The following is a 15,996-nucleotide window of genomic DNA, read 5'->3' on the forward strand; positions in this document are numbered from 1 at the left end:
GATGAGTGGGCAGTAGAGAAGTGACAGACGACTTTGTGCTTCAGCGAAATTTGAACCCGCACGGCGGGCGATTTCAGCAGAATTTCGAACCCGCCCGACGCGATTTGAACCCGCCGGGGGCGATCGGGCGACCGCCAATATTCAGCCCTGTAAGCAGTGGAAAAACAGGTCCCTGCCAGACTTGCTTGACATGACCTCATTTACATGATATACACACGTGTGATTTGAACGATTATTATCTCACGAGTGTCTCTCTCACGTATGTAGGATAAATTTGTTATTGCATGAAATATGAATCATAGGTGAATTTGTTTGTATGTACGCGCGCGATTGTGTGTTGATGGGTGCGTGTATTTCATGTGTATGAGTTATAAATATTGTTTGTGTTACAGAATGACAGGTTTTGTTTATTGCAACAGCAACGGCACCATTTGTATTCAACCCTGACCTCTTATTTCAGTTATGTTTTTAATAACAACACGCACAGACATGCGAAGTTATGTTATTTTCCATTGATGTTTTTTAACATTATTTTTTGCTTCGTGTTTGTTTTTGGTAAGTTGTTACTATTGGCAATTTTCTTGTTCTTCTTTGTTTGGTTGGTTGTTTTCATATCTCAATTATATACACGGGTTAATTGTGGTATCGTTCAGCTAGTCAATTTATTAATTTACCTTTATTTTGGCAGGATAATAGCTGTTTTTCTCAAGTTGACCCAACCTTCCCCACAGGGGTACCCAACCTGCCCCGTGGTGGGGCAGGTTGGGTATTTTTGGTGACCTTTTTATTTATCGTTTATCTCTCATGATTAGAACGATTTATTTTCGAATGTTGAATTATTGTATTGCAAAAGGATTAAAGTTTTCTTAAAAAGTTGTTTGAAATGTTTTCACTGGTTAATCTTTGAATGAGAGTGAAAAAGGATTTTTTTGACCCTACCTGCCCCACCCTCCCCTACACGCCTTGAATTTTACCACAGTTTCAAAAGTTATATTGGGCACGAAGAATACCTGGATATGATTCATGTGAGCCTTTATAAAGTTGCTTTGTCCAGATTTAGACCGGGGGTCTCCCCATTCAATGCCCATCGACATCGATACTCTCACTCTGACACCAGTCGTGACTGTCCTTTCTGCCCGGATACTGCTGAAGACGAAAGCCATGTTGTTTTTTATTGCCCCACTTACGATAGCATCAGGCAGAGATATATTGGCAGAATACAGTATTTTTCAGACGATATTTGCTCACTTGTACGGTGGAGGATCAGCTTGTATCCTTTGCAAAGCACCTGTTCTTGGCCTCACGAATGCGACAAAAAAGACTTGCAGAAAACGAACCGCTCACGTGATTCTCGCGTTCCCTGTACGAACATATATCATGCTCTGGAATCATTGATGCATTCCCCGTAACTTGACAAGAGATTGACTTGAAGGTGCCGTAAACGTGAACTCCCTGGCATGTTACAACCTCTTCTTATTATGCATTTCATCTCGGAAAATGTGTGCGTTGATTGGTGTGTGTGTGTGTGTGTGTGTGTGTGTGTGCGTGCGTGCGTGCGTGCGTGTATGTATGAATGTTTATGTATTTACGTGCGTGCGTGCGTGCGCGCGCGTGTGTATGTGTGTGTGTATGCTTTTGCTATCAAGCATATGATAGGCTACCTACTGTAATAGTTTCATGCATTGTTGTATGCATTTAGCCTAATGACTGCTTCAGATGTGTATATTTGCATATAATTTGCTGTGTGTGCCCACACACGTGTGTATCTGTATGTGTGTGTATGTGTGTGTGTGTGTGTGTGTGTGTGTGTGTGTGTGTGTGTGTGTCCGTGTTCGTGTATGTACGTGTATATCTGTGTATGTGTCTTGGTGTCGTTTCAACTGACAATGTTTGCTTAAGTTATATTATCTTTCCAAGCTATGTTTTCATGATTATGTCTCAACATTTGGCAGGCTCTTTCTTTATTTTGCTTCACTTATTTGCATGTGTAGGCTATGTTTAAGGCCCAATGTATCACACCCTTATTAATTTCGTTTTATGCACCAATTTCATTTGTCTGAAAATTGTCAAAATCAACTCATTGATTAGAACAATAAAACATCCATCCATCCATCCATCCATCCATCCATCTCTCTCTCCCTCCCTCACACACACACACACACACACACACACACACACACACACACACACACACACACACACACACTGTCTAACGCCATACATTCAATCGATACTGAACCGTTTCAATACTAACGCCGGACTTTTCATTGCTTTGACAGGTTTATCCTCGTGCTGGCATTTCTGACAATCGTGGTTCTCGTCATCTTCTACTGCAAGCAGCAAGTCAAGCGGTCATCCAGTCGCCGAGGTGAGTTCATCCTGTAACTTATTATCTATTTTCGCTGATAATTATAAGGGGGTGGGGGTGGGGGTGGGGGCGGGTATTAAACAGAGCGGGCAAAAGGGGGGGTGTTGGAGTTGGCAGAGAGTGTGAGAGAGGGAGAGTGTGTGTGTGTATGTTTGTACATGCGCGCGCGCGCGTGTGTGTGTGCATAGTGTGTGTGTGTGCATAGTGTGTGTGTGTGTGTGTGTGTGTGTGTGCCACAGTGTGTGTCACAGTGCGCGCGCGCGTGTGTGTGTGTGTGTCTCTCTCTCTCTCTCTCTCTCTCTCTCTCTCTCTGAGTGCGTGTTTTTCTGCCTGTCTGTGTCTGTATTTGTGGTGTGCTTCAGTGTGTGCGTGTGCCAATGTAATTAGTGTCTGCTTGCCATGCTGCACGGTATTTGTGGCAGCGCCACTTACTCCCTCTCCCCCTTTCCCCTCCCTCGAAATTAACAAAGCTAAACAAGAAATGTGTGTTACCTCTTGTAACCAACAAGACAATTAGGGCAACAACCAAACACAAAAACCAGAATAAAAAACTTTTCTGCTTCCAAAGATGTTGTCTTTGTGTTTTAGCAACGGTGCAACACCATTTGGTTGGTTATATAATCAGGTGTAGGTTTCACTGGATAGGAACAATAGTTTCATTGATTCAGCTAACATTTGGACACAATGGTCATGAATAATCCATAAACCATTTGCTCATTGTTATGCGCAGCTCCCAGACAGGCCAACTGTGTGTGTGCGTGTGTGTGTGTGTGTGTGTGTGTGTGTGTGTGTTTGTGTGTGTGCATGTGTGCGCACTAACATGCATGTGTGCATGATTGTTGTCTATGTGGTGTGTGTGTGTGTATGTGAGTGTGTGTGTGTGTGTGCGTGCGTGTGTACATGCATGCAAGCATGCACACACACTCACACACATGCATGATACAGCCGTGCATGCATTTGAGTGTGTGTGGATGCAAGCGTGCGAGCATGTGTGCACGCACACGTCTGTGTCTGTACCTCAGCGTATAACCTATGCGTTTATATTTGTATCCTCACATTCCACACTTACAACACCATCCCCGCTAACTCTTCCAGGGCGGCGAAGAACACCAGTGATGTCGATGGCGATGGCCCCCCCTCAGTATGAGACCCCGGGCCACCAGCCTCCACCATACCACATCGCTATGTCAACCACAGTCCCCGCTGACCAGAGCATTCCGCCCAGTGCTGGACAACGCTGTGGTCATCCGTGCACCATCCCCTACACCGCTACGTGCCACCAGGCGGCCAATCTTCCGGGATGTGTGGCTGAACCCCAGGAACTTCATGTTTATGGTAAGTGGGTTTTTTGATGTGATGTTGTACTTACTGTAAAGCCTTGTCAAGCATGAATTAATAAAAAATAAAAAAAACTTCCAGAACTACAGACTGATGCCTTTACTGCCCTAGGCTGTATTAGGCAACTTTTCTGTGGTGCTCTCCTCAGATTCATGCAATCAACTGTACATGTACAATGTCTTGATGTTGATATGACACAAGTTCCTCTATTAAAAATAATTTCAGTATCAGTCCACAAGAGGACGCTGTACTTAAAGTCTCTATTATTCAGAAGTTTCTCCTATATTGACAAAACTTCATGTGCTGTCACATGCGTATGTATTAATACAACTGCATAGAACCAAAGGTCAAGGACTGACAGACAAACTCAGTCGAATCACCTGCATGACCAAAAAGAAATAACAGATGTACATGTACATCTGTGAAAAAATCATTTGAGAAAAAAAAAAATTTCATTTATCAGTCACACAAAAAAAAGAAATGATATTTAATTTGAGCAAAATATTCATCGTTCTCTTTCTGCGTGTTCAATTACAGACAACATATCGATGGCGTCGACGCTGTCTATTGGGGCGATCTCCAACCCTCCCCCCTACTCCTCTCGGCCCACCTCCGGCATCCGTCGTCAGCGCCAGGATCACAACGATGTAGCGCTATAGTCCAACTGTCAGTTCACCCACCAGTATTACTTCTTCACCTTGTGACGCCTTCACCCAGCGAGTGAATGAGGTCGTCTGCTGAAGTCGATGGAAATTACTATGGAACCTATGACGAGAGGACACCTTAGAGACAACAAGCCAAACGTGTCCCTTCTGACATTGCAGGTGGTCTTTCTTGAGAGTGACCAGTTTTCAATACCGACCACCTGCCCACAATGACCAACATAAAGGATTCCTGATGAGGTGTTGTTTTCATAGCAACCAACTGTCTACAACGACCAATTTTGTTCAGTACCTTGGGTCAGTGGCCGATTTAGACAGGTTCGACAGTGGTTGAATTAACAGACAATGGGACAGCCAAAGTGTGTTTTATTGTGAGGTGTCCTGCCACCAGAGGGGCCCGATATTACATGTACCACTGTCCTGACTCGCTGGCTGATGGACCCAACATTTTTTTTCCCCAAGATATCATATAACCCAGATCATGTCCTTAAAAGGCTAACCATATATGCCTATAGGACAGTAATATATAGTGTCTGGTCTGGACCCAACAAACGGAACTTTAGAGAACAGGAGAAGCCAGAACAGACAGCAAAGACCATCATCACGTGCTACTGGTGTTCTAACATCCTGTAACTTGCTGTTTTCTTGTGTGAACGAAACAAGAATGTTTTGCGCGAAGTATCCTATTACACACTACAGCCATGAACACTAAACAGGGATACATCCGATAATTATCAGAATTCACAGAAATTCCGAAAGTATTGCTGGTGTGTGCTGTTTCTGTCTTGACAGAGGAGAGCTGGTGTGCGTGCATACACAAGTAACAAACAATGACTGGGGAACAAAAGAGATTTTGTTTATTGCTATGGAATAAATGTGATGTGATATGTACAGTCAAAGAACGACCGACACTGAATGGCAGAGATCTGGTCACCTCAGCCAAGGCGAAGCTAAAAGGCACAGCAACATCAGGCCGGAAAAAATGGGTCAGTCAAAAAGGGTTTGGGTTGGTTTTTGTGAGTGTTGGGGGGGCGGGCCAGTTGAGAATTAAATGGGATTTGCTGGTTTACAAAAAGCATACGTTTTGTTGGCCTTGATACCAGTTAATGTGCTTTGCAAGATGAGTCCAGATATGTGCAAGTGTGTGCGTGAATGCTAGTGTGTATGAAAGAGAGAGAGAGAGACAGAGAGACAGAAAGAGAGATATTATGCACTATGTTACAATTTGTTATGAACATTATTTTCCTTGTTTTGTGTATGCAGTTACAGTGTCAATATTATTGTTTCAACTTTTAGTGTATATCTTTGGTTATGACATAACCAAGGATCGAGCTCTTTATAAAAACTATGTATTATTGTATATGAGTCTCAGTAGAATATGCAACATAGTGAGTCTATATATCGGATGTTACGAAAAATATCTCTGGGTTTGTACTGGCTGTGAAAAAGTTGTATTCCTGAATGTGAGGAAAGCTTTAAGCTGTATGTAGCTCACTGGGAATAGCGAGTGGAGTCCTGGGAATAGCGAGTGGAGTCGCGCTGTTGGCATCATAAGGAATAATATGCTCCGATCTTCACTGTTTTGGGACAGAAAAAAGGCACCAAATGAAGAGATTGCATAAACTGCCTTGTTCTGTCGAAAACATGCAGGTCTGGGAGTCATCCTTATTCATTGTGATGCCAAACCTTTGTTTTCACTGGAAATTCAGTCCAAATGAGCCGTGAAATTGCTTATATAGCTCAGCTTGCCTCACCTTCAAGGGATTCAACTCTTCCAAGACCCTGACAGAGTTATTTCCCGATATCTTCTTTATGGGCAGTGTCATTTACTACACATTCTTGCTGTCTTGGGTTGCCCGTGTTTTGTGTACTTTATTATCTAAACAAGGATATCTCTCGAGAGGAATTGTTCTGCCTGTCGCAATTGGGAGGCAAGCATTAACAACATTGATGGAATTACTGCTGAATTCTAGGCTAGGATGAACATTATTACATGTGCACAAGCCTTACAGGCACTTTCTCAAACATTTTAGCTTTCACTGGTAAGGCATCTCTGCTGCCTTCTATATCGGAATTGATAACCTTTACAGAGAGAGAGAGAGAGAGAGAGAGAGAGAGAGAGAGAGAGAGAGAGAGAGAGAGAGAGAGAGAGAGAGAGAGAGAGAGAGAGAGAGAGAGAGAGTAATTCTTTATTAACGAGGGTAATAGAGTAAGCAGTAGAGTGATCTGCTTGAGAGAGAGAGAGAGAGAGAGAGAGAGAGAGAGAGAGAGAGAGAGAGAGAGAGAGAGAGAGAGAGAGAGAGAGAGAGAGAGAGAGAGAGAAATGAACCTTATTTGTACTTTTTCATCCTTTATCTACAGGTGCTCTGAATTAGACAGAGAAAAGAGATAAAGAAGGAGACAAACACATGCTCACAATGGACTTTGTAAACAATTCTTTTGTATTATTCGATGACATAAACCTGTCACACCACGTACAGACACATTCCTACTCTATTCCTTGTGCCCATGCAAAGCCAAAAAAAGATTGTTTTTGCTTTTCTTTTCGTCTTTAAGAAATTATGCATTTCCCTTGACCATGCTCAGTAACTTTAACGATGTAGCTTCTAACTGAAAGTATTTTTAAGAGACAAGTTTTGATTTGAATATATTCACCAGTCTTGCTCCTTATTCCGTCCATATTTCCTGCTGTGTACAAAATGTGAATTTGGAATGAATTTTTTTTTTCAGCAGATGATCAACGTAAAATGTTGACAAGTCATTGTTAATTGTTGTATAGTAACTGACTGTGATACAAATGTATGCATGTTTTGGACATGTACAGCAGTGCTTCCGCAGATAGCAGAGTTTGTGATAGCATTAAAGATGCATTACGTCTCGTGTGAACGGCCATCACATACAACGTCAACAATCTGTTCAGACTTTAACAGCATCCTTCCACTTACACACACACCAGAAATCAACAGTGTGGCTTTTTCTTGTGTGGAGTGGGAATGTTTTGCTGTATTCATCCTGTAGATTGATACAGAAAATTAATTCGGCAAAAAATTCCCACTCTGCACAGGGATTAGCCAGGCAGTTGATTTGTTGGTATGAGTGCAAGTGGAAGGATACTCTTATTTCATGTAAAAGGCTGGACAGATCTGTGATGGTGTATACGGTCGCTTACATGATAACGAAGGTACATGTGTACCTGAAAGTGTTAAAGGCATGCTCCTTCCTGTGAAAAGTTCGGCTCACCATCTCAGATCTAGCCAGGCTTTTACATGGGATAAAAAAACAACTCCATTTGGACACATACCACACAAAAAATGAACAGCCTTGGTGCTCTCTGTGCACTGAGGAATATTTTTATGAATGAAATTCTTAATTTTCGGAAACTTTTTTTTTTTTTAAATCCAACTCTCCTTAGCAAGCAGTCAGGGTGTTGAATTTTGGTATGTGCCAAAGTGGAGGGATACTCTTATTCCATTTAAAATCCTGGCCAGATCTGAGATGATGAGCCAAACCGTTTCATGAGAAGGAGTGTACCTTTAAGCACAGCATGCATATATATAATGCACCATGTAACAATGGCAATGTTCTTTTCACACACACACAATCCTTTATACACATTCACCACATACACGCACACACACAAATCTAAAATACCATGGGCATGTTGAAAGTGGATCTCAAATGGATGCATTATACAGAAAAGCAGACACACAGATGCACACAAATTCATGTTGAGTCATGTCTTAGCAACTGGAATATAGTTGCATTACAGATATGATCCACTGTATTCATAAATTGTATCGATTTGATTCACAAATAATCTTATTGAAGGAGATGAGGGCTCCAAGTATTATGGTTTGTGTTTATCCTTCATAAACAGTGAATGCTGCAAATGAATGGTCAGAAAACTCTGAGGATATTATTTGTGATGTGACAGTGTATGTTATTTCATCATTTTTAGCCCTTAATTCATGAACCAACATGTGTACACGTGTATTTATATGTAGATAAGTGAACAATAAACTGTGTGCTTGATTCATTTGAGTCGACGCTGAGTCTGTGAGCCCAAATAAAAAAAAAAGACACACTAACACACACATGAGTTATAAAAGTATTCGAAAAAGAGGATAGTGCAACTGTAACTTTTTATTCAAACAACTGTTCATTGCAATATCAGAAAAATGGTTAGTAAGCAATACATATTTTCCAAATAAAATCAACGTAAAGTTAAAACAGCACCAACAACAGCATAACAGTCGAACTGAAAGTATTGAAACTCTCAAGTTAGCAAAACAGATACCAAAATGTTGTACAGACACAAGCTCATTTTTATCACTCTCTCAAACCAAAGTCCTTCAGAGAGGGCTATTCGATGCCAGTAAACACTCTCTCAACATTTTGATTACATGCACAACTCGTCAATACGAAGCAGATTTTAATCCTTAGCTCATGGGGCACTACGTCTAGCAATTTCGTTGTGAACATTTTGAGCATCTTAAAATATAATTCATGCAGGGAGTGAACAGTGAACCAAGTGTAATCTCATAGACAGTGCTCATGAAATTCTGCTCTTGTCCAATACCTTGCACACATACTTCTTCTTCTTCGTTCATGGGCTTAGACTCCCACGTTAACTCATGTTTTTAGCACGAGTGGATTTTTACGTGTATGACCGTTTTTACCCCGCCATTTAGGCAGCATACGCCGATTTCGGGGGAGGCATGCTGGGTATTTTCGTGTTTCTATAACCCACCGAACTCTGACATGGATTACAGGATCTTTTCCGTGCGCACTTGGTCTTGTGCTTGCGTGTACACACGAAGGGGGTTAAGTCACTAGCAGGTCTGCACATAAGTTGACCTAGGAGATCGGAAAAATCTCCACTTTTAACCCACCAGGCGGCAGCGACCTGGATTCGAACTCACGACCTCCCGATTAGGAAGCCGACGTCTTACCACCACGCCACTGCACACATACAAAACCTCTGAAGGTGAAGCCTACATCTGTGCATTACATTCAGCTGAAAGTGAATGCAATGGCTCACACAGTTCCAATTATTCAGTTCTCTCTGACAGCAATCCTACTTCATCCTCAACAGTAACAACCACCAACCAAAAGCAGAGATGCTGCCAGAGAAAATGCTGACCGAATCAAGATGCAGCAAACCTGCATCATCTCTTTCAGACTGTACTTCTCAAGGAAAGCCAAGCTGTGGGTGAAACCATTCAGCAGACGGTAAACCAGTTGATGTGTGAGCGTGAAGACAGTCAGCCAGTGATAGATGCCATCTGCTTGAAATGAAGGTATCCCACCTGAATAAAAGAAAAATTCCATTGTAAAGCTAAACCACCAAGTTATTACTATTTTTAGCTAATTAATTTGTTGTTGAAAGAATAAAAGCACACTATACATCCAGGATCCAAAATAACAATACCAAAATCTCAAAAGGTCTCGCTAACTACCCCCAAAATCCTCACTAAAGAACAACAAAAAGGAGAGAGAACAAAAATCCACAAAAACAAGGTTGAATGATAAAGAGTAATGCTCTAAATACAAAAAACACCTATTCACAATCAGTCTCCTCGCAACTAAGGCAAGAAGCTCTGATAAACAAAGGGAAGTAAGCACTCTCGGTGCTCTAAATGCATGAGACAAGAAGCACTTAATAAACAAGGGAAGTAAGCGCTCTCGGTGCTCTAAATGCATGAGACAAGAAGCACTTAATAAACAAGCGACTTTCACCAGAAATAAACACAAAAACTCACATGAAAGCTGTTGAGGCTTCTCTGCGAAAGGGGTAGCTGATTTGTGGAGGTAATGAGAAGTGACAGGAGTTGCTTGCACAGCGGGTAGGGAAGGTCAAGCCCTTGCACCGTGTTGTCTCGTTCCCACATCTTGAACACACTACCCTGACTTCTGTAGATGAAAAAAGGGAGCACATAAGTGTGTGTACATTGCCCAGTGTTCGTGCTAACCGGAAGTTTCTAGGAGAAAATGCTAGACACTACCGCTACCCAGACTTCTGTAGACGAAACAAGGGAGCACATAAGTGTATGTACATTAATTGCTGAGTGTTCCTGCTAACCAAACATTTCCTATATATATTTTACTGTTTTTTATGAGAACATGCTGGAAACTTAAACGCTTACAGGTCAGTCCTTTTCATTTTGATAACTATCTTAAAGTTATTGCTACTTTACAACACATTAGTTTGACTGCTTGTCATGGCCAAGGGACCAGTGTTGTGGAATGCAATCTTCTTTTCTTATAGGAAATACACGTTTAAAAAACACATGTCATGATCACCGACTGCAGAGGCATTGTCAGAAAAAGACTGCTTGACACACATAAAAATTAAGGTATACTTAGGATAAGTGCAAATGATTGTAATGACTGCGAAAGATTCACAGTTATGTCTCTGCTTTGGTAATAATAATTGCCTCTATTTTTGTCGATTTCAAGGAACTATTTGGCCAACTATTTGACCAACTGTTCCAACTCTAATGTTGGATGTCTCCAATGTTGGATGTCTCTTCACCTGCCCTTTGTGAAAACAACAAAATGTAAGACAAAAGCTTACCTCTTGGTTTCTTTATTGCTGAGGAAACTGCCTTTATACAGCAGCTTCAAGACTTTGGTCACTTGGATTTCTTTCTGCGGTGTCTCAGATGCTGGTTCGGCAGACACAGAACACTCCGAGGAGAACACCTGAAGATTCTGATCTAGCAGCCACACCTTCAACAGAGTTAAAGCATCCACACAGAGTGAATACTTTGCAAGCTTACAATATTTCCAGGTTATGTCTCAGGGTCTGTCCGTCAACTCTAAAAGTGCCTTCCTGACTGCACACCACCGTAACTCTTCATCTCCGGGAACAGGCTACTTCCAATTCAGTAGTGGAGCGACTATCCTCAACCCGGCGGGTCCCCAGGTGGCGGATAGGGGAACGGCCCCCAGATATGGGGGCCTGGCCAGCTGCGAATATAGAATAAGCAGTCCCGGACCAACTAGCGGTGTCTCTACCAGGACGGGGTGGGTTGGCAGATGGCACTGACTACCCTATAAATGCCCTACGTGTCCGATGACGGTTACACCATGCGAGTAAGAGCCGCATTAAAAGCTCTAGCCCCGGGGTGGGACCCCCGGTAAGAAATCCCCCATGTGTTCCCAGGGTTAGGTTTTTGAGCCAGGAACTAAGGGCGGGGTAACCCTGAAAGAAACCTAAGGGTTGAAGTCGGAGGATCTGGGCCAACAGGCGCACCTTAACCAACCACAGATCCACGCAAAAACCCAATGCACGCGATGGTGCTCGCCCTGTTTGAGAGGACAGCCCGTTTTGCCCTGCAGTCCGGACTGACGATCTAACAGCGAACGACAAGAAGAAGAAGAAGACTCTTCATCTGTCAACTGTAAGCCCACAGGCAAACGTAATTTACACCAGGTCATACACACTTGCGCGCTCACACACACACACAAAAGCAACTAACAATGGGAAGTAGAGAGTAAGACACCCACCAGCAAAACAATAGGTACGCAGTCTGACCGGTCTTCGAGTGATGACTGGACAATGAATCTGAAGCTGGTGAACAGACGACTCTGATCTCGAAACATCTGACACAGGAAATCTTCCAACAGACCCTCTGACATGCTGCAATCACACAAGATAAAACATTTAGTTCTGACACGTGCTGAGAACTTCACTTCAAGACTGAAAATGCATATTCTCTTCATCAAAATATTCTACTTACAAATACAATGCCTTTAACTCTTAACGAACCCAAACATCTGATACAGGGAATGAACCTGGCCTAAGTTCACAGTGAAAATCTCAGGGCTTGGAAACATGAATACACGCATGCAGGAAAAGAAAGGGCAGCGCTGTATACAGTATGGCAGCTCGCTTTCCTCAGGGAGAAAGCAGCCCGACTTTCCATGAGGGTAACCTCAGAGGACTGTATGAATCTTATCCTAATACTGTAGTTCACAAATGTGTTACAATGATCAGTCTTACATTCAAAGACACAGATTTAAGATCACCTCTTAAACAAATTCTGACGGGCCATTGTGGTGTAAAAATTCCTCAAACTCTAAATGAACCAAAAACACAGAATTAAATCATCAACGAATTTAAATCAGATATCTGACTGCCTTATGAATATTTACATAAGCACTTCTAGCTAGGTGAAACAACAACATATCTTTCTATCAAAATATAATTAAATCTTAAGATAAACTTCCCCAATAGGCATAGATAAAAAATGTCCACCAAAATACCCGTGTGACTTGGAATAATAGGCCGTGAAAAGTAGGATATGTGCCGAAATGGCTGCGATCTGCTGGCCGATGTGAATGCGTGATGTATTGTGTAAAAAATTCCATCTCACACGGCATAAATAGATCCCTGCGCCTTGAGTCCGAGTCTGGAGATACGCGCGCGATATAAGACTTCATATAATAGTCCTTCTAAATCATACAAAATAACACCGTGAGTTGGCCGAACTGGAACCAAAACATCTATGTACACTACAAATCAAAATTTTGAGCAAAGCTCACCAGTCATTCTGTGCCATTTCGCCAAAAGGGAGACCTGTGTTGTCAAGATTGCACGAGAAACTGGTTTCTGGACTCAGGAACTTGATGGCATGCAGGTAGATCTTGTACACATCTCTGCCATCACCAGAACCATCCTCCTGGCTGCCATCAGATACTAAAACAACATCAAGAACGGCCACATATTTTCATGAACTGTTAGTTTTGCATTACGGTGAACAAACATGTGTGTGCACATTTACACGCACACAAATTGTCTGGCTCACACACTTACATTGATATCATAAGCAATCGACAGACAGGCGCTGTGGCGTGGTGGTAAGACGTCGGCCCCTTAATCGGAAGGTCGAGGGTTCGAGTCCCGGCCGCGGCCGCCTGGTGGGTTAAGTGTGGAAATTTTTCCGATCTCCCAGGTCAACTTATGTGCAGACCTGCTAGTGGCTTATCCCCCTTCGTGTGTACACGCAAGCACAAGACCAAGTGCGCACGGAAAAGATCCTGTAATCCATCATGACCATGTCAGAGTTCGGTGGGTTATAGAAACATGAAAATACCCAGCATGCTTCCTCCGAAAGCGGCGTATGGCTGCCTAAATGGCGGGGTAAAAACGGTCATACACGTAAATACGTGGGAGTTTCAGCCCACGAACGAAGAAGAAGAGATAAGCAATCGACACACTCTCTCTCCTAGTCCTACACTCTCTGACACACACACCCTCTTTCTCTCAGTCTCACACAAATACACTAGCTTTTGGTGTACACGACCACACACATGCACACACACTATTTTCCTCCTCATCCTCTCCTAATAAACACAATAGTGTCACACACAATGTCAAAAATATTACCCTTCTTCTTGACAAAGCCGACAAAGTTTCCACAGCGCATGCAGACCAAGCGCTGAGTCTGAGGAGTGATGCCAACAGTAGTCCGACACACCTGTGAACTGTCCACCAACAGGTATAAATTGCTGACCAAACAATCACCGGGTTTGGGTGAAAGAGATGTAGGTGGCTGGTGATTCACCGCCGATGTTGACGCACAAGGTTCAGAGGTGGTTTTGGCGTCCTGTGTTTGCGGTACCTGTGGTGTTGCATGACTGTGGTTGTGACAGAACCAGATGTCTGCAAAGTCAGACCAGTTCTCTGTGGGTAGTGGAAGCACCCTCTTGAAGACACTGCAAAGCAAACATCATTTTTTTAAAGAAAGACGCTGTGAACAATTATCAGCTCTCCTTTAGGATGCACATCTTATTTAATTAATAATATCCAGAGAGAATCTAGTACCTTGCCGTTCATGATCCTTTAAACTTAAAGCATTGGCCATCCCAGTTTTCTCTTTTATGTTTGTTTTAAAGTAAAACATAACCTTCCTTCACAGAATAAAAATGATTCTGTTGCAGATATACATGCTACTAAACTCTATCGGTCTGCACAAGTAACACAAGACCATATAACTGCTCACCAAGCTGTTATCTGGCAACAGCAAATACCGCACACAAAATTCAAGCTTAACTGGAGTTTAAAATATTGAGGAACATAAGCCTATGGCAGACTTCAGCATGACCCCTTTGAAACTGCATCATCACACTGGAACTGGAAGGGTTTCTGATTGACTGATCTCCTTTGAGTATAAGATGCAACTTTCATAAGGCCTTTTCAGTAAGTTGTCTTAATTAAGTTAATAGGTTCCACTAAGAAATGTATGAAATCCAAAGCCAAACAGCAGGTGATCATACCCTTTGGGAGTGAAGACAGGGCGACCACAGCCAGCGCAGTAGCAGCGGTGCTGGCAATGTCTGATCTTTTCCACCACAATGTCCTGGTTGTTCAGTCCTGGCTCCTCCTCTACGTGCGTGACAATTCCGTTCTCATAGCTGACACAAAGGCCTTGAGTGTGCTTGGCCTGAAGGCTGAGGTGCAGCTCTGAAGGAGAGCACCAACGCAGACCCCGACACGTGGCAGGGAACAGCTCCAGATCTTCCAGGTGAAACACTGCGTGAGATGTCGCTGAGCGGTAAGTGATGGTGTTAACTTCGACGTCAATGAAATATGGCTCTGCCTCTGACTTGGAGCCGTCTTCAAAGCTGGATATCATAAACAAAAACAAAAAAGAAAGTTAATAAACATGATCAAAGAGTATAACTAATATAAAGGGCATATGAGAGAAAATTATCACAAACATAATTGTATACTCTTTTATTCACACATGCGCCTATGGGAAATATATCTGTTGGATTATCATCAGTTTCTAAAGTTAGCGATGACAATGTTACTGCCACCTGTACTGTGCTGTGCTGTTGCAACAGCATGTAATTTTAAGACATCTGATCTATATATCTATATATACGGCTTGTATGTGTCTGTCTGTCTGTGTCACTTCGCGATGCACGGCCAAAGTTCTCGATGGATCTGCTTCAAATTTGGTGGGCATATTCAGGTAGACCCCGGACACAATCTGGTTGATGAAAATTTTCAACACATGCTCTCAGCGCGCAGCGCTCAACTGATTTTGGTTTTTCTGTACATCCATTCCCAGTAACTCTTCCTTATCTTCTCCAGTGTTTTGCGCGTTTATCTCCCTTCCTTCGTGTGGCGTCAATCACGTACAATGCGCCGGCGGTATTCATCTAGTACATCATATGTAACATGATACAACGTCATTGTCAATGAAGGATACAGCACGTCAGCAGCAGGTTCTTCAAAATTATGAAACCAGTAAGACAATATGGCAGTAAACCTAAGTTGTATTCAGCGGCACTCACTGACATAACATAACACAACGGTCGGTTATTTCCTCCTAGGTTCTAGATCTGCGACTTGGCCCAAAAGTTCATAAGTTCCCATGGCATTTCAAGCATGAGCCGGGTTACACCGCAGTCAGTTTAGCTTTTAATTAATTTCGTCACACAAACTAATCTACCCAGTCACTGCAAACATACACAACAACAGAAATACAGGTCGAGCAAAAAGTTGTATCCATTACCAAGACGATAAGTCCAAGACAACATTCAGCATAGACAACATAGGTTTGTATTCTGCATGCAGACGAACACAACGTTTGTGCGCCATGATTTGTACAG

General features: G+C 42.6%; 2 protein-coding genes across 2 annotated transcripts in view; one reads left to right on the top strand and one right to left on the bottom strand.

The window, feature by feature from the left end:
- Nucleotides 1–5,877, top strand: part of LOC138981451 (uncharacterized) — a 29,925-nt gene extending 24,048 nt beyond the window's left edge. Inside the window, exons 3-5 of the mRNA XM_070354370.1 lie at nt 2,280–2,368; nt 3,464–3,703; nt 4,244–5,877. Coding sequence (XP_070210471.1) covers nt 2,280–2,368; nt 3,464–3,703; nt 4,244–4,365 — 451 coding nt within the window. The 3' untranslated portion in view covers nt 4,366–5,877. The remainder of the gene's footprint in view (nt 1–2,279; nt 2,369–3,463; nt 3,704–4,243) is intronic.
- A 2,362-nt stretch (nt 5,878–8,239) lies between these two features.
- Nucleotides 8,240–15,991, bottom strand: LOC138981452 (E3 ubiquitin-protein ligase E3D-like). Its single transcript, XM_070354371.1, has 8 exons — nt 15,900–15,991; nt 14,653–15,000; nt 13,763–14,091; nt 12,919–13,072; nt 11,881–12,013; nt 10,946–11,100; nt 10,131–10,281; nt 8,240–9,677 (listed from the first exon to the last, which is right to left on the bottom strand). Exons 1-8 carry the CDS (start codon nt 15,983–15,985, stop codon nt 9,633–9,635), a joined length of 1,401 nt encoding a protein of 466 aa, XP_070210472.1. The 5' UTR covers nt 15,986–15,991; the 3' UTR covers nt 8,240–9,632.
- Nucleotides 15,992–15,996: the final 5 nt, after the last annotated feature.

Source organism: Littorina saxatilis, linkage group LG12, assembly GCF_037325665.1.
Source record: "Littorina saxatilis isolate snail1 linkage group LG12, US_GU_Lsax_2.0, whole genome shotgun sequence".
NCBI lineage: Eukaryota > Metazoa > Mollusca > Gastropoda > Littorinimorpha > Littorinidae > Littorina > Littorina saxatilis.